The sequence below is a fragment of the Lagopus muta genome, chromosome 5 (assembly GCF_023343835.1).
Source record: "Lagopus muta isolate bLagMut1 chromosome 5, bLagMut1 primary, whole genome shotgun sequence".
Taxonomy (NCBI): domain Eukaryota; kingdom Metazoa; phylum Chordata; class Aves; order Galliformes; family Phasianidae; genus Lagopus; species Lagopus muta.
The window spans coordinates 24,694,520-24,715,931 of NC_064437.1; the positions used below are offsets into that span (position 1 = coordinate 24,694,520).

Sequence of the window (21,412 nt, forward strand, 5' to 3'; positions counted from 1 at the left end):
GCAAGCCCATAGGAGAGGTGGCTCCCATCCTCCCTCTCTCCCACTGCCACCTATAATGCCCAAGCTGACCCAAAAAGGGGCTCCCAAAGTGTTTCCTGCAGGCACTGTGTACCAGAGACCAATTCCCAGGTAGCCTGTTGTATTTTGCCTGCTCACGTGGGATCTGGCATTAATACATCAAACGAATGAAAAAAGAGAGGCGCTGAACCAGGTTGGGCAATTCAAAGGAGGAGCAACAATTGCATGTGCTCGTTGTGGAGGATGCTTACACATGGGTGGGATGCTCACCCACGGAGGGGGGTGCCTGCCCATGAAGGGGGATGCTCACCCACGGAAGAATGCTCACCCAAGGAGCCACCAGCACTGCCATCCTGCTATGCCACGTGGCTCTCAGCATGAGTAAGCGCAGCCCCACTTCAAATCCCACACACATCCTCAACACCCGAAGAGCACACTTGTAAGTGCCATCGGAGGAACAAAAAGGGAAGGGGGGGACGAGAACCACCCCCGGCATCTCCCCTCCAAGCTGCTTGGGAAAAGCTCGCTGCAGCTCACAAAGCACCAGCAACCAGGGCAGTCAGGGACAGGCATGCCATGATGCTCTGAGACATCCCTGCCAGCAGGACAGGGCTTTGGTGCACTGAGAGATGCACCCTGCTCTTTCCTTTGGCCTTGCAGGGTTGAGGACAGCACCCAGAGGCCACATTTCATTTCCAGTAGTGTCTGTGTCCCCACATCCCTGCAAGGAGGAGCACCCCCCAGTTCCCCCACCAGTTCCCAATTTATCCCCTGTCTCCTGAAGCTATTCTCAGCAGGTACAATCTGCATTGCCATTGTTATTCAGATGATGTACAGATAATTTTAACCTTTCTGTTCCATTTGTCAAGGTTTTTTTTTAGCCTCCACGCCTGCCAGGCAGAGCACTGCCTCCCTAGCAGCAGAGGCTCCTGCTTTGCAGCACCAGGTTCCCTTGCTAGGGATGAGCTCCTCTTCCCCTCATTGCTTTGGTTGGGGTAGGCTCACGTTGAGGTGGCCCAGGTGAGCACAGCAGTTGCCTCAATCCTTCCCTGAGCCCTTCTTGGTGCAGCACCCACAATAAAACAAGAGCCCTGCTGCAAAGCCACGCAGCACAGCCATCACCCACAACTAGCCTGCAGCCTGCCGCAGGCTGCTGGCAGCCTGGAAACTTGCTGCGCTCCCAACAGCTCTGTGCAGGAGAAGCACAAGCCCTGACTTCAGCTTCTTCCCTTGACAACTCACCCGGAGGCTTTGGACCAGGCAACAGCACCTGCATGAGAAAGAGCCAAAGCAGGGGGAGGTTCTTTACAACAAGGTTTTATTTTTGTTTCCTTTTGACAAAAAACATGGAAGTTGTACACGGCCGCCCGTCGGCTCGGCTCCACGGTAGGTCTGAGCGAGCACACTGCAGTACAGCATCCCGCCCCCTCCCCCTGCCTCAGCCTGCCCAACACCTTTTTGGGGGGAACCTCCTGTCTCCCCTCCTACGCTCACAACAAACACTGATGGCAGATCTTGAGTCTTGGAGGAGAAAGGAATGTCCAAAAAGCCAGGGAAGAGAGACATTGTGCGGCAGCAACATGAGTCCAGTGACTTCAGAAGAGGGATGCTGCAGTGGTGCATGGGGGCTGTTCCTCACCCCCTTGGTGCAGTCCTTCCCGCAGCCCTGCCAGAGTTGGTTTTGATTTCGCAGCCTCTATGGCCCTGCAGTCCCTGTCTGCTGTGGGAGCTGCTATGGGAAAGGCCAGATAGGGGCATTTTTGTGCTGCCCCCTAAAAAAGAAAACCAGGCTGCTTTGCTCATACAAACGTATCCCACGTGTCAGTAAAACAGGGGTCCTAGGCAGCAAAGCTTGAGTTCAGACCATCGACGTCTCAGCACCCATTGGTGTGATGCCATGTCCTCGTCCTCTTCTTCTTGGCTCTGCCACCAGCAGTCACAGCAGCACGCACCCCCACCCCCGACCCCAAAAGCTCTGGGTTGCAAAAGCCTGCCTTGTTTAACATGGTTTGCTAGGAAACACTGCAAAGCATCACTATGCATCAGCCCCATTCTGGGTCCGAGAAATGCGAATCCCCAAATCCATCCTTTCACCCAATGAAGACACAAGGAGCTGCCACCTTCCCAGCCCTGGGGCTGCTCCTGGGACACCCTGCTGCATGTGGGAGGAGACAATGCCGGTGCCTAAATTTAGAGGACATACAGCAGCTGCAGCTGTCTGCTCAGAAGGAAAGAGGCTTGCATGGGGCCAGCAGGACTGGTTGGAGGTTTGGTTCCATCAGTGGAACCTATTTCTAGGGGCAAGCATTAGCCATTAGAAAAAGGGTTTTGGTTCACAACAGAGTCTGACCTTTTGGAACTGGCAGGATTTGCTCTGGGGGAGCTCTATGAGCAGTCGGGCAGGGGCTGATCTGCACATGCAGGAGCGGGGCTGCGTGTGCCCAAAGCATCTGTCAGTGGGGAGCAGTAGGTTACCGGGTTGCCAGGCCACCACTAAGGCAGAAAATGCGATTCCCACTGCTGTGAATGCCTTGGGGGCATGGGGACATCCCTGCTTCTCTATTGCATCCAGTGAACCCCGCCGGGGCTTGGTCAGATGACTAAAACAAATCCATGTATGTGTATATCTTTATATATACAGCATATAAATATATATACACACACATACCGTATATACACGCACAGGCACACCTAGAGTTCTCCTTATAGAAATACAGCTATATCAATGCGAGGCGGGGTACATTGGCAGCACTGAGCCCCCCCTCCCCCGCTGCTTCCACCCACCCCAACCAGTACAAACCAGTTGGCTTTGGCTTGGCCCCCTGGGTAGGCAGAGCTGCTGCTATCTGCGCTGTGCCCCCAGACCCCACACCTCACCCCTTCCCTTGGCCAGCATGAGACCCTTAGGGAGGGAAACTCAAAGCCAGGGCAGCACAAACCCAAGCGCAGAACCCCCGCGCTGGGATGCTCTGGCCATGTGGAGCACAAAAGCAGCATCACGAGCGCTGCCAGGTCCTGCTCGGGCATCCCCAAGTGCCTCTCACTGCAGCTGGGTGCTCTCATTGCCCCCAGCCAGGCCTCTCCACCTCTGGCCAAATACTTCTCTGTGCAGAAAAAAAAAGTGATCGTAATAAATGAAAGTCGACAGGTTTTAATTTTTTTTTTTTTTTTTTTTTTTTGCACAAAGACTTTTTTTTTGTTGTTTCCCCATTCTGGTCAGTTGGGTTTTCTTCTTCTTCTTCTTCTTCTTTTTTTGTCGTGTTTTTTGTGTTCATGGTTTTTTGTTTGTTTGTTTCGTTTTTGTTGTGGTTTTTTTTTTTTAAACTTCCCCCTTTGCGTTTGGTTTTGGTTTCATTTCATTCCCAGGCGTGGCGAAGAGCATGCATTGGAGAGGGCAGGGCGGCGGGGCGGCAGCGGCGGGGACACAGCCTCTAGCACTTGTCATCTTCCTCGGTGTCGCTGAGCACATCTATGCTGGCCCCACACATCACACCCTGCCCAGCCCCTCGCCTCCGCCTCCGGTAGTGCCCGTTGGGCATCTGCCAGCTGTGCCGCAGCGGTGGGGCTGAGCCAATGGTGTTGGAACGACCCAGGCTGGTGGCCACGGCCGCCTCGAAGGTGAGCGTCTCCTCCTCGCCGCAGTCCGAGGCGTGCGAGTCGTCGTGCAGGGCCAGGTAGGGCTCCGAGATGTAACGCTGCGGGGTGGATGGCCGGCTCGGCTTCCCCGCTGGGGAGCTGGAAGACTCGGTCAGGCCGGCGGCGTTGGGCTCCTTGGAGAGGAGCGGGGACCCCCCTTCGGTCTCGTCGGGAGGTGGTGAGGCGTCTCCGGCGGTGTGCCGCAGCATGGAGGCGTAGGAGAGGAGGGGACGTGGTTTTGGGGGCACCGGTGGGAGCTGGCGGCGGCCTCGCCGGGGTGTGCTGGTGTCCGAGATGGAGGGGATGGAGCTTTCACTCAGGGAGCCCGTTCCCTGCAAAGAGACACGGGGTCTGAGCTCTGCTTGTGGTGGCAACACGCAAAAAGCTTTTTGTGTAACATGACCAACCAGAGCAGGGCATTGCAAGCTTGCAGTGGGAAGAGCTAAGTGCTCTTTAGCTGCTGTTCTCTTCACTAGTAGCATATCTTTGAGCTACCAGCAACTTTGAGCATCTCCAGCTTGTGTAACTGGGACTCCTCAGCTTTGGCAGAGAGCAGGTGCTGGTGAAACCAGCTCCAGAGGCACCAGAACCTACGTGGTGACTTCCCCTCTCTCCAAAGACACTGTGAGGCACACCAGGCACTATCAAGCCGCCAATACTATTCTCATTCTCACAGGGGACAAGAGATGCCACCTGTATGGGAACTCTGAGTCAGGGCCTGAACCTCTGATTGATCACCTGAGGCAAGCACTGAGTCATCTGTGGGAGCAAGGGTGAAGGCAATTCAGCTGTGTGACTGGAAGGAGTGAAGCGTGGCTCCATCTCTCCTAGACCCCATTTAAGGGCTGACTGCCACTTGGGAAGGATCTCTTTCTGAAGATTGTTCCTTTTGGAATTTTCTACTGCAAGTCTAGGACACAGGTGAGCATTTCATTTATCTTTGATTATCGCTTTCCACTGTGATAATATTTCTAATTAAACAACCTGTAAAATACCATCTTAACCACGCCACTCTGCTAACTGCACATTTGTTGACTGTACGCACCACTGGGAGAAGAGCCATTACAAAGCCCCTAGCACGGAATCATAGAACCATTATGGTTGGAAAAGACCTCTAAGATCACCAAATCCAACCTCAGCCCACCACCACCAGTGACCACGTCCCTCAGTGCCACATCTCCACGGTTCTGTAACACCTCCAGGGACAGTGATTCCACCATCAGTGCCCTGCTGGTCTTTCTGAAAATAACCTTTTCTTCATATTTGACTTGAACCTCCCCTGGCACAACTTGAGGCCATTACCAAGCATCCCTTTGCACTTAAGAAAGATTTTTCCACCCACCTGCCTGTTGGGTGTTTGTGACCTGCCCTCGCTGGGGGACCGGGACTCGCGCCGCCGCTCTGGAGACTCATCGTGTGCCTGGGGACTCCTCTCCTCTGAGTTGCAGCGGGAGATGTCAGGGGACAGCAAGTGCTTGCGCTCTTTGGATCGGCCCCGCTCCCTGCCACCCGAGCGGTGCCCCTCGGACCTGTGGCCTGCAGCAAAGCCCATTGGTCCCTTGCTCCACGTCCCCGTGGTGGCGACAAGGAAGGACAACACCGAGTTGATTTTTAGAGACGGAAGGGGTTCTCATTCACCTGAGTCAGCGTTGAGGCGCCGGGCAGAGAGCTGGAGCGAGGAGTGGTAGCTGCGCCGGCGGGACTTGTAGGTGTTGTCGCTGCTGCGCTCCATGGAGAACTCATCCAGCCAGGAGGTGTTGGTGCGTTTGTCCCGGATGGTGGAAAACGACCGCCGCATCGAGCTGGTGTCCGTCACCACCTGCAACGACCCAGCCAGACGATGATGGGATGCTCCGGCCACAGCCCCACCGCTGCTCCTGCCATGAGCTCCTTAGCACCATGAGGTTTAGCAGTGCTCAACCTGGGCACTCCCCCTAAATGATCTCGCCACAAATCAGGGGCAGAAAGAAAGTGAGTCTGGCTGAAGAGCGCTGCTAGCAAAGTGCCCGAGTGTAGCTCAAAGCTCTGGCAGCCAGAGGGGGAGCAGCTGCATCCTGCCCATGGTACGGTGATAGTGTGGATACCGAACCATGGCCCCAAGCTGCCACAGCATCCCTCTCACCTTGGGAATGAGACCAGCAGAGCAAATGGGGGCACTGCAGGAAAAATCATGATGAGAGAGCAGTCTCATCCATCTCTCCAGTGCTCCTCACTCAGTGGTTATTTTAACAGCATTTTCAGACCCCTCGCCTGTCCTCTTTTATCCTCATGTCCCCTTTTCCCTGCACTCAGTCCCTCTCTCCCTGCTCACACTGCCATTTTATCACTCCTCTTCCTCACTCCTCCTTCCTACCTTCTCCATTGCTTCCAGCTTGTGATCTCAAATGCTTTTTGGAAAACATCATCCCCTTGATAGAATCACTGAATGGCTGGGTTGGAAGGGACCTTAAAGTCCTGCCAGCTCCCCCCTGCCATGGGCTGGCTTCCCCCAGCTCAGGCTGCCCAGGGCCCATCCATGGCCTGGGGCAGATCCAGGGATGGGGCACCCACAGCTCTGGGCAGCAGTGCTGGCACCTCCCCACTCTGAGTGAAGAATTTCCTCCTAACATCCCACCTAAATCTCCCCTCTTTTAGTTTAAAGCAATTCCCCCTTGTCCTATCACTATCAGACCATGTAGGAACTCAGTCCCCTTCTGCTTATAAGCTTCCTTCAAGTACTGGAAGGCCACAATGAGGTCTCCCTGGAGCCTTATCATCTCCAGGCTGAACAAGCCCAGCTCCCTCAGCTTAGGAGAGGTGCTCCAGACCTCTGACCATCTTATGAATTTCCTTCCACTTTGCTTTAGCAGCTTTTTGCTTCTCCTCAGGTCCTTCTCCCATCTCCTCCCCTCCCTTATTCCCAACCATCTCCCGAACAGTTGAATTCCACGAGGCAAAGCTTCCCTGTGCCAGGCTGTACCAACACCCCTTTGAAGAACCAGACCTGGAGACTTCACAGGGATGCATTGTGAAATCAAACCCCAGAAAATCTTGTGTGTCTCAGTTGAGGCTGAATACAAGACAGAACAACAGAGAAACCAGCCAGACAAACGAGGTGAAATGTGGCCTGTGCTCACCCGGACAGACTGTCCGCAGACACATGCAGACAAGCACGTGTGATGGGACAAGGGGACACAAGGAGAAGGTGTTTCATTCTCTGGGACACATCACTTTGCATCCGAGCAGGGACTCTTTACATCTCAGCCAGTGTCTGAGATGGAGGAAAGGAGGTTGTCCCATCATATCGGTGCCCTGCGGTGTCCCAGCATGATCCTGCTCCAAGAGCAAGTGAGCAATTCCTTTGGCTGCTCTGCACTGCTGGTTCCCACCACACATGGGACAGCAGCTCTCCTCCTTGTGGAGCACCCCAATGGTGCTCTGGGGAGCTGTGGGGCTCAGAAGGTTTTATCACCAGTGTTACCTGGTAGGCTTTGCTTGGACCCGGCACCCATGGGAGCTTTGCTTGGTTTTACCTGGGGATCCACAGTGAGACGAGGCATGGAGGAGGCCCTCCCAGAGACAGCGTGGTCCTGAGTGTCCACGGGAAGGTAGCTGCCACGGTTAGAGGGCTGCACTCTTTGAAACTCCCTAACCTCTGGCTCCTGGAAACAAACACACAGCCACGCTCTTGGGATGGGGTCAGGGCACAGTTGGGCACTACTCCTCATAGAGGACAGGCAGCCTGAGGTGGGTTTTAAGAGGGCCATCAGGGAAGTCTGGCAGAGATCACAGCCTTGTAGCCACTCAAATTGACGTCCATTTTCCAAACCAGGTGAGCTCACGTATGGGACTTCAGGCTCACCTCATGTCCAAGTCCACCTCACACCTCGTTCCTTCAGTGCTGGCAGTGCAAACATTGCTTGGATCAGCCCAGCCACCTAGGCTTGACTTCCTTTCCCAATCCCTGATTTAGGGGAACAGGGCACAGGACCCCTAAATGTCGGATTTAGGGAGGGTTGCAGAAGGGACAGGGACTGCATATGTGCGTGGTACACAGCTCACGGAGTGTGACAGAGCACGGGGACACAGACCGGGCTGGAGATGCACAGTGGTACCCAACAGGCACTGTGGCAATGCGTGGCTGCACACACACAGACACGGAGAAAGAAATACGTGTATAGATGCACACACACACACGGACACTACTGCTGGCATGTGTGCAAGGCTGAAGGGGTGCACCCCGTGGTGATGGTTTGGGTCAGGGACACCAGCACTGACAATAACATGGACACGAATCCAAAAACATCAGATACCATCGCTCAGCACGGGGTAACCCACTGAAATGAGCGCTCAGGGGGAAAAAAAAGAGCAGCCTGCAAAAAGAAGGATGTTTTACTGCAGAGCATCGGACCGTGCTCGCAGTCCTGTCTGCAAGAGCTGAGGGGCCAGATTCAAACACAACGATGGTCCCACACCTCCCCGCACCCACCAGCATCCTTCTGGGAGCACAGGCAGTGCCCAGCAGGCAGCGTGTGGCTTTACCAGAGACTGGTGCTCCTGGAACTGCCCCTGGGCTGGATCCATGCACGCCAGCTGGAAGATCTCCTGTGGTGAGAGCGGGCTCAGCGAGGGGAACCCGCTCCGGCTGCTCCTGCAACAACAGTCTGGCTTCAGGGTGGGTGGGCACAAATCAGGTGTTGCTGTCACTTGCAACATCCATGGGTCCCCATGCTCAGCCCCGATACAGAGATCCCCAATACAACCACCATGCTCCTTGGAGAGCTAAGGCAGTGCCCATTCCCCCTTCCAGAAACAGAGAAGCTGCAGGAAAACCTCACCCCTTGTCGAGGCAATACTCACAGCCCTGTGAGAGTGTCCTGCTGGAGGTAAGGCAGAGCCTTTGCGTTGGAGATGATTTCCTGTGGCAAAGAGGATGGCTCCATGCGCTGGAACATGGGTGCATTTTTCTGAGGGGAACAAATGAAGAAGCTGAGGCTGTATGAAACACAGTCCAGCTCTTTAACTAGAAAGCATGGGAAGGTGAGGGTGCGCTCGTATTCACTGTCAGAGGCCGAGGATGCACGTCTGTAGCCAACAAAACCCAATATGCACCAAGGGATGGGCAGCACCTGTTGAAAGCCAGCGCCTCACGAGCCAAGAGCCCCATGGACATCCTCATTTTGGCTCCCCAGCCAGCTAGGGGCTGGACAGGTGTCAGGTCAGGGTGTGATATGAAGCACGCTGCCTCTGTGAGGTGCTCCAAAAAAACCCATCCTGAGCACCACATGCCCTCCCTGACCCTCACCTGCTCCTCCAGCTGCTGCCTCTGTTTCTTCGCCTTGCTCTGCTTGTAGTAATCCATAATCATCATGGCTGCATATATTTTGCCAACAGTCAGGTCAGAGGCTGAGGGCATGAGAAGAGAAGGAAGAAGGGATGCTTTTGTGTCAATAGAAATAGCAGATCTGAAGGCATCAGCACTGATCTCAGGAAAAGCCCAGCTGTGGGATGCCCTGATCACCCACAAACTTCTCACCACTGAGAGGCAGGAGGCAGTGAAAGAGTTGAACATTTAGATACATGAGAGGAGATGAAATGGATGGAGGTGGCAGGAACCATAACAAACCACAAAAATGCATATCCTCATCACATCAACAGACTAATTGTGCCTGAGAGCAATGAGTTTGGACCAGGTGACCTCCAGAGGTCCTTTCCAACCTCAACCGTCCTGTGATTCTGTGATTCACAGTGCTCAGCTTGCCGCTCCTGTATGCTCCAGAATGACTTACAGGCGACCTCCTCTGTGAACTGGGTGTTTCCCCAAAGGGCTCCCATGAGCAAGCCTTATAGCAGCACAAATTCTCTTTCCAGCTCTTCCCCATCCGGGGTATTCCGACTGGTCCCCATCTCCCAGCAGGAAGACGCTGCTGTAGGTGCAATGAGAATTTGGCAGTGGTCGTGATGCATACAGAGACTCACTTTTTGGCATGGGTACCAACAGGTCGAGCATCTTCTGGGACAGGTGAGGCCAAATGGTCAGGATCTCCTTTTGAAGCTCAGAGTCTAACTGCTGCCAATCTGCACCACCTTGAACAGCAAGGAAAAAAGCAGCCCATGTACATCAAGACTTGGCATCCATCTAAAGGCACCACTTCAGTGAGGTTCACTCATAGAGATGAGCAGCGCCCAGCTCTCGGGGCTGGGAGAGCCACGTTCCATCGTGCAGCCTGCTCTCCTGCTCTTGCAGGGAAACTTTCCCACCATTCCTTCCATATGTGCCACCATCTCCCATCCCCTGCCCTCCCACTCAAAGCTGCCATCTTCGAGCTCGCCTTGGGTCCGTCTCTGCCGCTCCAATCCTACTCCAGCCCACACACACCTGCTGCTGCCCCACTTTCTTTTTGCTGGGGAGCAGATCATGTGCTGGTGAAAGAGCAGCTCTGCTTGGCTGAAGTCCTTAAAGCAGAGCAGAGCTCTTTGGCCAGCAGCAAAGGGATCCGCTGAGAACCAGACTCAAAGTAAGCCATTAACACACGCCAAACAGAGGCTTGGGTGCCTCTGGGCAAGGGAATTTGGCCAGCTTCAAATCTCTGCTTTATCCAGAAAGGGCTCAAACCTGATGTTTCATGATGCAGGCAGTGCCGGGCTCCTGCTGATCTTGCCTGGGTTGGGCTTTCTGAACTCTTCCCAGGGGACAATTTGAAAGTGGCATGTTTCCGCAGAAAGCTTTTGATCTGATGAATCAGAGTGTTTCCAGCAACAACAACAACAAAAAAACCACGTTTTTTCTGCTCTGAACATGTTGTGCTCACTGCGAGATAGATTTCTGCTCCTCAGTCTTTGGAGCCAGGCACACGTGATGTGTCTCCCTCCTTGGTTTGTCTTTCTACTTGAGGAGAAATGGGAATTCTCCTTCTCCTCTTTCACACAGTGGATGTCAAGCAGGTTTTGCTCTAGGAGCAGCTTCTAGTGGAAAACTGGCCACCTCTTCCCTACATAAACGCAATCCTGCTCCTTACGAGCGGCAGAAATTTGCTTGCTTGGATCAATCACTTCCATCCACATGCCAGACTCAACCCCAGTTTGGCCATGATGCCAACAGGACTGCTCCAAAACCTGCTCTGCCCATTCCCAACCCCAGTGCCATTACCTTTGGCAATTTTGATGTCCAGGGCGGTGCGTATCAGCGCCATCAGGGTGGAGGTGAAATGGACGGTCATGTCCTCAGCCACGGGCATGTTCATCAGCACCAGTCTCTGCGCAAGAGAGAGAAGAAAACAGCGGACGGAAAACAATATCGAAAAACACATCGACCAGGCTGGAGGAAAATAAATTAAACGTTAAATAAAAGGAAAAAAATAAATTAAATTAAATTGAAATGAAATAATATAAAAAGCAACAAAGAGTGTCAAAACAGCACAGCCAAAAAAGAAGGGCAAGGATCACCCCCGCCACCCACCCCCCCGGCTCCTTCCACCCCAGGACACCGGCTCACTGCCTTCCAGGGCTCCTCCTGCACCCTAGGAACGGCCCCTGGGCCCCCTCCCCAAAAAAGAGTCTGACAATGGGCCACCTCCCAGCACTTTGTGAATGCCTGACCCGTCAAGGGAACAGCAGGTGCTGGGGAGGGGGAGAGGGGGCTCAAGTCTCCGTTCCTGGGTGGTTTGACTTTCCAGCTCTCAACCCTTCCCACCTGGGGCAGGGGAGAGGAGGGTCCCTAACCTTCAGGGACTTTGGATTGGCTCAATTCCTCTAGCATGCTACATCCTGGCGCCCCTTTTTGCGTCTTTCAGAGATGAAGTTTGCCAGCACATGCACAGGGTCCGAATTATCCAAGGGTGGGGAAGGGAAGGAGGGGGAGAAAAAAGTGCAGAAGGAAAGAGAGGAGGGCAACCAAGGCAGGTTAGACACGCCATGCTCCTTCCCCACCCTGGGCAGGCGGGGTGCAAACCAAAGTGACCAGATCCACTTTCCAGAGAGTATATTTTGCTTTGCAAACTCCTGGGCTCATCCCTTCCCTGCCAGTCTCTTCCCCCCCAGCTTCTCATGTCTTCTCCCTGCCTTCAACCCTATGGTGGGCATATGCATGTGAAAGCACATAACAAGCGCTGCAGTGTGCTTGCAAGCACACAGACACCCCCCCCCCCTTATTTCTGCCAGTGCTGCTGAAAGGACAGCAACCGGCTACCAAGGGAAGGCCCAGCTCCCTCCAGTCTGGGCAGCGCATTGCTCCAGGTCTCATCCTAGCTGTTCCCAACCCACATCCTTCAGGGCTCCCTGGGCATCCTGTAAAGCTCACAGCTGCCTATTGGAGGCACCTGGGTATCCCCATAGCACGAGATGTCCCTGCGATGTCTCAAGCCAATGTGCTGCAGAGATGCTCCTGCAAGATGCACCCTTGCTGCCCACCTGCTTCCCATCTTTGTGAGGTTTAGTTGGCTAGGACAAGGGTGGCTGCAAGTCCAGGGGTTAAACTCCTGGGCTAGATGTCTTAGAGACATGCCACCCTCCTGAAAGTGCTATAGACCCACTCCTCACCTTGTCTCCAGCCCTCCCACCTCCACACTTGCCCTACTGCTGCCCCTCTCCTTGCTTTCCCTCAGGCGTCTTCCACCCCAGAGCTCTCCAAGTTTGCAAGTGACAAGGGCAGCAGAGACCTGCCAGTGTGGCTAGCACCCTTTTGGGCACACCATGGGTTGGAAGCCTCCAGCAAACCCCAGGTCCCCCAGCCCCACCGCCCACCAGCTCCTGCTCGGCTCTAAGCCCCCAGAGAAGGAAGGGTTGATCTACCTTATAGGCCACTTTGGAAGGACATCTCTTGCCGAGGCCTAGCGGTGGTGACATAAGAGTCAGCATTTCATACATCTCAGTGTAATGGATTCGGCCACTGCTCATGGAGGGGGAAGGGGAGGGAGGGAGATGCAGAGAGAGAGGAGGCATTCCCAGAGAGCGGAAAAAAACGTACAAACAAAATAGTACAGGAAACAGGAGAGAAAAAACAAACGGACAAACAGGAAAAGAACAGGAAACCCATTAATCAAGGCAAATCATACACGAGAGACTGTCCTGATGTGGATTTATAGCACTGCTCACACAGACCCAGGAATGCTGGCAGAAAAGCGACTCACCCCGCTCTGCTGCTGGCCTCAAATGCCCACCTCGCCAGCAGCCCGGGAGTCCTCCTCCTGCCTCACCCCCGTCCCTACGGCCCTCCAGGAGCCCCCGCCTTGTCCCACAAGGTTCCAGGGCTGTGTGCGAGTGGTATAAATCAGATACACGGCACTCAAGCCATGGGTTATTGGAGGTCGGGTGGTTTGCACCACGGCGACTCAATGTGCTCAGTGGCCTGCGTCGTGTTCTTCCCTCCCGGGGGCCTGGGGGTTGCTTTGTGTGGCCACCTAACCCATAGCCAGAAGGCTGTGTATCCCCATCTCATAAGGTCTATGCAATTGGGAGGCAGCGTCTTGCATAGAAGGCAGTGGGCCAGGGTCACTTGTCAAAGGAAGATGCCCAGTTGCTTCCGTCTGGCTCTGCGGATGGACCGCCTTCCCACCATGCACCAGTGCAAAAGGCATGCTGAATCGGCTGAAAAAATAAAATCAGGAGGAAAAAGTTGTGCATGCCATGCTCCCGCCCTGGCTCTCTCCCGCATGCGGCTGCAAGTTCCACCAGGTTGGAGTTTAAAGAGTCTCAGCAGAGGCAGCTGTTTGGGCCTTCCAACATTGGGGTTCGTTTGGGTTTCCCATGGGGGGCAGCTAGGACAGGCCCCACCTCTCGCTTCTCCTCTTTACCAGGGCCAGTCTAGAGTCACTGTCACCAGAAATTCCCTGTGCCAGGCTCTGCACACCCAGGAGGATGTCTACATGCATTTCCCAGGGATGATGGGCTTGGCCACCTCTTCTTCCCCTCATGCCAAGCCGTTGACCTGCTCCACTGGGGGGTGGCTGATGGAGAAGGGCGACAGTAGCATGGGGGCCATCACGGCAAGGACAGGAGGAGGATGGAGAGGAACGCAGCTCAGACAGGTGGCTGGGGAGAGAAGGATGCCACTGGGATGCTGGCTGTTTCCCAACCCCAGAGGTGAGAGGAAAAGTGAGGAGGTATCTCCTCTTCTCAAGGGCATCAGCCACTGTGGAAACAGCCCCAGGCCAGAGAGGTCCCTGCTAGGTTAGTTCTGATGTTTCTGATATGACCACCTGCAGTGGGCTGCCAGTGGGACAAGCTGCCCTTTTGCGGAACAGACGTATCTAAAAGGCCAGGAGAGAGGATGATAATAATGCAGGGATGAGATGGGCAAGCGAAAATACCCAGATCCAGCAGTCCATAAGCAGCACCATGGCAGAGCTGGCTGTACACTGACTTGAGGTGCCTGAAGGTGAGATGTCGACTTCAGAATTCACATGCTCAAAAGCTCTGTGCAACAAGGAAGCAAGATAGTGACCTTGAACCCACCCTTCCTGGCAGAGTGGATTTTAGCACTCCCAGAATATGTCACACTTCACCTTTTGTACTGAGAGGAATGGACTCCCATGAAAGCAAGAGTCTGCATCAAAAGCCAGCAGATATTGCACAAGAACTGTGCTGCTCTTACAGACAGGCTGCATACATTGCATCTGCTCAGAGCAGAGATCTTATATCATTTTGCTCAGCACAACTGTGCCCAGAAGCATATCCCCATGAAGCCGAGCACAGGAAGGCATGTAAAATGCTATCCATCTGGACAGGATGGCTCCCAGAGCTGTTTCCAGCATGGGTTGCCAGAAGTAGAAGGAGACGAAGAAAGGCATAGAGAGAGCCCTAGGGAGCAAAGCTGACTGTCAGGGTGCATTCCCAGTGAGGTGCAGTTACAAGACCCGCTCTCCCCAGCACAAGGACAGAGCTTGCTGGATTTCCATGGGAAGGCTTTTTGCATCTTGTGAGCTCACCTGCAGATGGCCCAGCAGATAAGCTTCCCTACCATACCATGCTGCACCCCTACACAGCATCTTGAAGTTGCTGGACCACCGCATCCATAGCATCCTGTCTCCCACTCCATAAACTTCTTTGCCATGTTTCTTCAAGTACTTGTTGTCAAATTGCCTGGTGACGAAAGGCTGCAGGCTTGCTCTCATACATCACCTTTGAAAATGATGGCTCTGGATGCCTCCAGGAAGGCGAACCTGTGCACTGTGATGTGTCGGGCAGAATCCCCAAGCTGCATGATGGTTGACATTTGGGGATCCGGACCGTGGTAGCGAAACACAATGACCATGTGGAATTTCTTTCTTTACCAGTTGTCTTCTTGGAACTGTTCCAGGCCAGGAGGAACCTCAGGAAATCTCTCATGTCCTTGAAATGCCCCGTACACAGGGAGGAGACGATGGTGCACAATGAAGAGAAGGCCAGAAGGATCTCTACCCACCACCCCCACTGCTCTGTGCATCCCACAGAGCCAGCAGAAAGCCTGACAGCTACAAATCTCCCTCCTACAAGGGGTCATCACAGGTACCCCTGCAAGCACCAGGTGCTCTGGCTTAGGAGAACAGAATTTCCCAGGGAAGCCCTGTAGCCAACTGAGAAAGGCCAGAATTTCATCTGCAGGTGCCTTTTGTTTGCAGGACCAAAGCATTTTGCCAGGAATGCTACAGAGAAGTGTGCAAAGACTGTGTACTGTCTCCTTGAGGGATGAGCTGTCTGAGATTCTTGCAAGAAAACCCTCAACCACATCTTCATAAACGAGCTGACTGAGTGCCTGAGGCTTGTCTAGCTTCCTCTGCTTTGCTTCTGGTCTTAGCCTTCCAGATGTGTGCATCATCCCTATGGGCATCTGCAGAGGGTGACAAAACCACTTCAGGGATGCTGGAGGAAACACAGCAGAGAGGATGCAGAGGAATCTCTTCCCTTGCAGGATAAAGCCTGGGGAGTGCACCTCAGATGCTGTGAGGGATGAAGAGGGAAGACAGAGCTCTGTGATTCGTCCTCTTCTGCCACAGACACAGACATGGGTGTTGTGGCACTTCGGAGAAGGCAGCGGTGTGAGGATATGCTCAGTTGCCATTCAGAATCAACCTAAAAGAAGGTGCACAGGTGCACAAGGAAGTCATATTATATTGCTCCTTTGGGCTTACAGCTGAGAAGCTGCCTGGAGCAGAGGGATGGCTGAGCTGCAGGAACCAGGAATGAGCACGGGTGGCTGCTGTCCTTGTGGGCACAGCAGGCTGGGGTGGCCACCACAGAGCCAGCCTGGCCCTAGAAGATCCCTGATGCCACCTCCTTCTGGCAGCTCCAGCAAACAAAGGGCAAGATGAGCAAGAGCACAGCTCCCCCGATCACTGAGACCTGAACTGCATCCTCTGAACATCACGCTTAGAGCACAGTGTGTCATGCTCAGCACCATGTCCCCAGGTGTCCTACAGGGAGCAAGGCCACTCTGGTCTCCCAGTCCTCTCTCTCCAAAGCAACTGAGCCCCTGACACCCTTCTGCCTTCACCCATCTCTCCATCCCCAGCAGTAAACCACACCTGAGCCCCCAACAGGGGAGAGAAAAAGCCCTGCTCCCACGGATGCTACCTGGAGGAGCCAAGTGGGGGACGGTGGCACATGTCCACCGAGCTGAGGCTCTGAGCTGATGGGGCAAAGGGGATTGGCACAATTTGTTAAAACCCACCCCGGGAGGCTCTGGGCTCCCCGGAGGGGACAGCTGCTGGCTCTGGGAGGCCATGGACCTCTTTAAACTCAAAGGAAAGCAACGTGAGGGTTCCCTCGGGAGGCGCGGTGGTGGCGGAGCGGGGGGAAGGAGGGTGGATGGTGCGTCCCGTGGCCAGGTTGTGGCGGAGGACTGGGAGGCAAACCTTGCACGCCACCCTGTAGGGGCAGTTCTCTCCTAGGCCCAGAGGAGGCGAGATCACCCGTACTAATTTGTACATATCCTTATACGAGATCCTGCCGCTGCAAAGGAAGCACAGGTGGGTTAATAGGACACTGAATGGGTGGAGAGCTTCACCAGGGGGCTAGGACCAGCTGTGGGGTAAGACCCCCAGGGGTGCATGGCTCTTCTCCTTCTGGCTCTGTCAGACCCAGAGAGGGGGAGCTGTGAGCTCCAGCTGCTGCCCTCTCCGTCGTGAGTCAGCTCACACCTCCTCACCCTGACCCACACTGACCCTGGAGAAACACGGTGTAGGCAGTAGGCACCACCCCATCACCCTTCCTCATAGCCATCCTGGCTGTCTATAGTTGGTGGGAGAGAGCTGGGGTTTTAGAAGGGAGATATTGGTTGGGTTCTAGCAACCACAAGCCCTTCTGGTGGAGCTGCATCTCCCACATCAGAACCCTCTGGTCCTTCCCAGAGAGGTTGGCAGCTGAGTCAATTGCATCTCCAGTATCTGGGGAACATGAGACAGGGAGAGATAATGTGACCAGCTGGTGGCCGGTGGCTCTGGCACTGGCACCTAGGTCTCTGGTGGTATGTTCCTGTGCTCTGATCACCAGACCACGCTCTGCCAAGGGTACACATTATTAGAAGCAAACCCTCCCACACACCCCCCCCCTTCTTCCCTAAACACAGACCCAGCAGTAGCAGTGGCAGGATACAGCCCATATCCCTCCATCACTGCTGAAATAAGGAAGCAGTCGAGGTGGGGATCTGGCAGGACCAAGAGCAGGGATGCTGAGCTCTTCACCCCGCTTCAGCTCAGAGCCCTTTGGGAAGCAGGACTGTGGGGTGGATGTGCTGAGGTGCAGCGTGCTGCAGCCTCCAGGGCATCCTTAGACAAGCTTGGAGGGAAACCATACAGGGAGGCAAAGAGCAGCATTACCACCTTACCCTGTGCCTTTGCCTCAGGTTTCTCCTTCTCTTGTCCCCATCACTGGCCAGAGCTAAGCCAACCATGTGGGCAAAACCAGTCCCTGAGCCTCCCTAGTGTAAGACTTGTACAGTCTCCCCTGAGACCCTTCCTGAAACATCCCCAGTGTCAGGGTGCAGAGCTGTGCCCCACGCAGGTGGTGGGACCCACTGGGATGTACTCACCTGTTCTTCACCCCACAGTGAGGGTCAGGGCTGCCCCAGTGGGCCCAACACCACCATCTGCTCACAGCCCCTACCCGCCAGCTACATGCCATGACAAAGAGCCTGCTTTGCTCAGAAATCAGAGAGTGGTTTTTGCAGCAACTGCCCTTGGAACCCAAACACCGACATGGGGGTGAGAGTGGCTGGCGTGAAGAAATCCTTTCCCATATCCACAGGCAAGGAACCCCACAACAACCAGAGGATGTTTCATCTCATATCTCCTCTGGGTATCTACCCATGCTCACCTTCCCAAAGGCACAACCACCTGCTCACAAGCCAACTCACCTGCCTATGCAATAGCACTGGGCACTGGTGAGAGGCCATGTGGGAGGAACCTGTCCAGCTCTGAACTGAACGGGGCTGGAGACAAATGGTGCAGGAAACTGTGCCAGGAGGTGATATTAGGCTTATAAAACCTCCTGGATTCCCAAGAGGCAGATTAGCAGAAGAGGTGATGCTTCCTTAAGGAGCATGTGCATCAGCCAAGGGTCCTGATTTAAGAGCACCCAGGCACAGTGTTGGGACATGGCTCCAAAAAGGGTGTCCCTAGGCTGAGGGAAGAAGGGGCCACACAAGACACCTTCATAATGTTCTCTGCTCTGCTGAGGGCTGCATGCAGCTCTTGAGATGCTCCACACCATCATGGAAGGAGCAGCACAGAGCTGCTCCAAAGCCAAAGCCTGACCAACCAGTGTGACTCATCCCATTGCCGAGAACAGGGTGCTGCCTACAAACAGGAGCCTTGCTCACTGGGGTTCTCATCACCAAAGCTGTAAGTGCAGGAAACAAAGTGCATCCATCTCCTGTAGGGTGGGTGCATAAGAGCAAGCCTGTCCCCAGCCTACACAACTCCCTGGTGACCCAGCAGGACCCCAGCAGACATTCAGCATCTCTCCAGGCTGGGGACAAGCCACCCTCCACTCCAACTTGATGGGAGCTGTGGGTGCTGGGGACCAGGCTCTAGAGCCCGACTTGTTCAGAGACCAGGAAGGATGCAGAGAGGGACCTGCCTGTGGCATGGTAGAGGAGGAGAGGGACAGCAGGAACCATGGGTAAACACCATGGCCAACCATGAACATCTTCAGGATATCCCCTAAGGTGCCTGTGCCACCAGGCACCGTAGGAACCAGCTGCTGCCCATGTAATTGTCTGTGAACGAGAGCAGTCCTGCCGGGACCACCCCAGGCATCCCAGCCAGGTGGTTTCCAACAGCAGAAAGCAGAGACACCTACTTAAAACCAGATTGGAGAGAGCTGCTTGGGAGAGTAGGAGCTGGCTACATACCACGCTGCTCTGTCATACTCTGCCCAGATCCGGACAAATTCATCAAGATGGTGAGGTCCCAGGATGGAGGAATCTCGTGTCAGGTACTCAAAATTGTCCATGATGACTGCCACGAACAGGTTGAGCATCTAAGTGAAAAGGAAAAAAGCAGAGAGAAAGGGAAGTGGGGTAAAGGGAGCACAAAAGGAAGTCATGTGAAGATGGAATTAAAGAAGGAATTGAGACAAACAGCAGGTGCTGTTTTAGAGAAGCAGGTGCTCCAGGATTGAAGCTATCTTGGTTATAATGGGATGCAGGGCACAGTGCGCTCTACGTGCTAACCCCAAAGCCTTAGGGAAGGTGCTGGGTGGCTGCGGGGCTGCCAGCATCCCAGGGAAGGTGGGATGAAGGCATCCAGGGTGACCCTGTGTCCAGGTGAAGGAACTCACCAGGAATGAGCAGAAGAAGATGAAGGAGACAAAATAGACGTAGGCCAAGTCGGTGCCACAGCGCTCGTTCTCATTCTGCCCGGATGTCGCCGTCGTGTCTGGCTCACAGCCCTTGCCTTCCAGGCAGGAGAGCATGATCTCCTGCCATGCCTCACCGGTGGCACTCCTGCACCAACACAGCCACGCTCAGCAGCAGGGAAGGATGCAGCGGGGAAGGATGTAGAGCCCTGAACCCCCCAACCTGTAGCTTCTTACCTGAAGAGGAGCATGAGGGAGCCCAGGAAGCTGCGGAAGTTGTTGTGCCGGTTAATGTGGCTTTCCTCATCTAGTTTGATGTTGCCAAAAACCTACAGGGGGGAAAAAGGGTTCAGGCAACACCAGTCCTGCCCCAGACCAGAAAGTCTCCAGGGCCACAAGAGGTGACAAAGCCCCGAATCCAGGCAACATCCTACTAACAACCCACCTCCAAGGCCACGATAGGACACGGTGAACGTTTGCAAAGTGCCTTAAATTGGAAAAATGTGCTGTTATTACTGTTAAATATTTATTCCACTTTTCCTGAGCCTAAAAATACTCTAACTGCAAGAGTATTTCTTCCCCTGTACGGGTTTTTTGGAATGCGTAATTGTGGAATATCTTCTGCCTCCAGCTATTTTGCTCAAATAACGCCCACAGACTTTACTGCTTGGGGATTTGTTCACAATGATGTTAAAAAAAAAATAATAATAATAAATCCAATACTACCACACAGCAGGGAGGGGGGCTGACTCAGATGGCAGTTGCTTAGCATGGAGAACACCTGGAGCCGGTGCTGAGATGTGTGGGATGGAGAGGCCAAAACCAGCCCAGAAAATCTTGGGGAAGGATGAGACCATACAGCAGTGCTGCCAAGCAGCGAGCGATGCGCTACCTGCTCTGAAATTCTGCTTCACCCCCCTCCCTAACAGCAAGCAGCAGGAGATTGCTTTTGTTATCACAGAGGCTTGCTCATCGGGCAAGCTGAAGATCCTGAGTGCTAATAGAGATGCTTTGTGAGATCCTCAGCACGGGTGTTAGTCACCGTGCTGCTGAGCCAGTGCTGCGAGCACGTGTTGGAGTGAGAGCTGTGCTCATGTGCCTGTGCTGGAGCCTGGGAAGCCCACGTCTCCCCATGCTGTGCAGAACCTCTGCTCTGCTAAGGGCTGCAGGTCCCTGAGCTCGAGATCCCAACCAGTGTGGCCACCACTGTGTGCAAGAATGGGCTGCAGGGGACCGTGTGGCGATGCATCTGTTGGGATGGGAAGCAATGCTCAGCACATCCTTCCCACCAGGGAGACAGGGATTGGGTATGATTTTGAAAACCTGTGGAATGAAGAGGGAGTGATTGGGAAGCAGCTGCTGCACATGCTGCCCAGCTGAGTCCCCACATCCCCACACGGGTACAAGCAGGGAAGAAGCAGGGAGCTCAGGGCATGCAGTGATGTGACTCCTAAACAAGCTTTGCTGCCCTTGGGACCTTCCTGGGCACCCAGAGCGGTGAAGCAGTGACAGGCTGGCTGCTGTGCAGGGTTGTAACGCTGAGGATGTGTCTCTCCAGCTTCTCTGTGCCCAAGGAAGCATGCTGAGCTGTCTGTGCTCACCTGCATCCCAATGATGGCATAGATGAAGAAAAGCATCGCGATTAGGAGGCAGACATAGGGCAGAGCCTGCAAGAGAAGCACGAGTCATCTCCTTACACAGCTTCATCTCCGGGAGCATACACCTCTCCAGGCCCATCCACCTCTCCTACGAGCCAAGGAGCAGCATGCCAACACTGAGGCCCAAGAGGAGCCCTGTGTGTGTAGTCCTCACCTTGAAGGACTGCACAAATGTCCACAGCAGGATGCGGATGGTGTAACCCTGGCGCAGCAGCTTGATGAGCCGAGCCGCCCGGAAGAGCTTCAGGAAACTCATGTTGAAGCTGCTGGTGTTCACCAGCTGAGAGGAAAAAGAGGTGAGGGTGTCAGGGGGGAGGCAGCAGCACCCCGGCCCCCACACCAGGGGC

The 21,412-nt window shown here is 54.3% G+C and overlaps 1 protein-coding gene across 7 annotated transcripts in view; it reads right to left on the minus strand.

Annotated features, from left to right (window-relative positions):
- Positions 1-2,095: 2,095 nt before the first annotated feature.
- The window catches only part of CACNA1E (calcium voltage-gated channel subunit alpha1 E), an 89,531-nt gene continuing 70,214 nt past the window's right edge, over positions 2,096-21,412 (minus strand). For 3 of the 7 annotated variants that reach the window (XM_048945303.1, XM_048945308.1, XM_048945307.1), the window contains 15 exons: positions 21,220-21,345; positions 21,009-21,074; positions 19,645-19,736; positions 19,390-19,555; positions 18,962-19,089; positions 12,424-12,520; positions 10,784-10,889; positions 9,613-9,720; positions 8,939-9,039; positions 8,494-8,600; positions 8,176-8,284; positions 7,167-7,295; positions 5,293-5,473; positions 4,997-5,190; positions 2,096-3,986 (listed from right to left, as the gene is read on the minus strand). In XM_048945303.1, coding sequence (XP_048801260.1) covers positions 3,450-3,986; positions 4,997-5,190; positions 5,293-5,473; positions 7,167-7,295; positions 8,176-8,284; positions 8,494-8,600; positions 8,939-9,039; positions 9,613-9,720; positions 10,784-10,889; positions 12,424-12,520; positions 18,962-19,089; positions 19,390-19,555; positions 19,645-19,736; positions 21,009-21,074; positions 21,220-21,345 — 2,247 coding nt within the window. In that variant the 3' untranslated portion in view covers positions 2,096-3,449. Of the gene's footprint in view, positions 3,987-4,996; positions 5,191-5,292; positions 5,474-7,166; positions 7,296-8,175; positions 8,285-8,493; positions 8,601-8,938; positions 9,040-9,612; positions 9,721-10,783; positions 10,890-12,423; positions 12,524-18,961; positions 19,090-19,389; positions 19,556-19,644; positions 19,737-21,008; positions 21,075-21,219; positions 21,346-21,412 lie in introns of all 7 variants that reach the window. The other 4 variants (XM_048945301.1, XM_048945302.1, XM_048945305.1 and 1 more) reach the window with 2 other exon arrangements.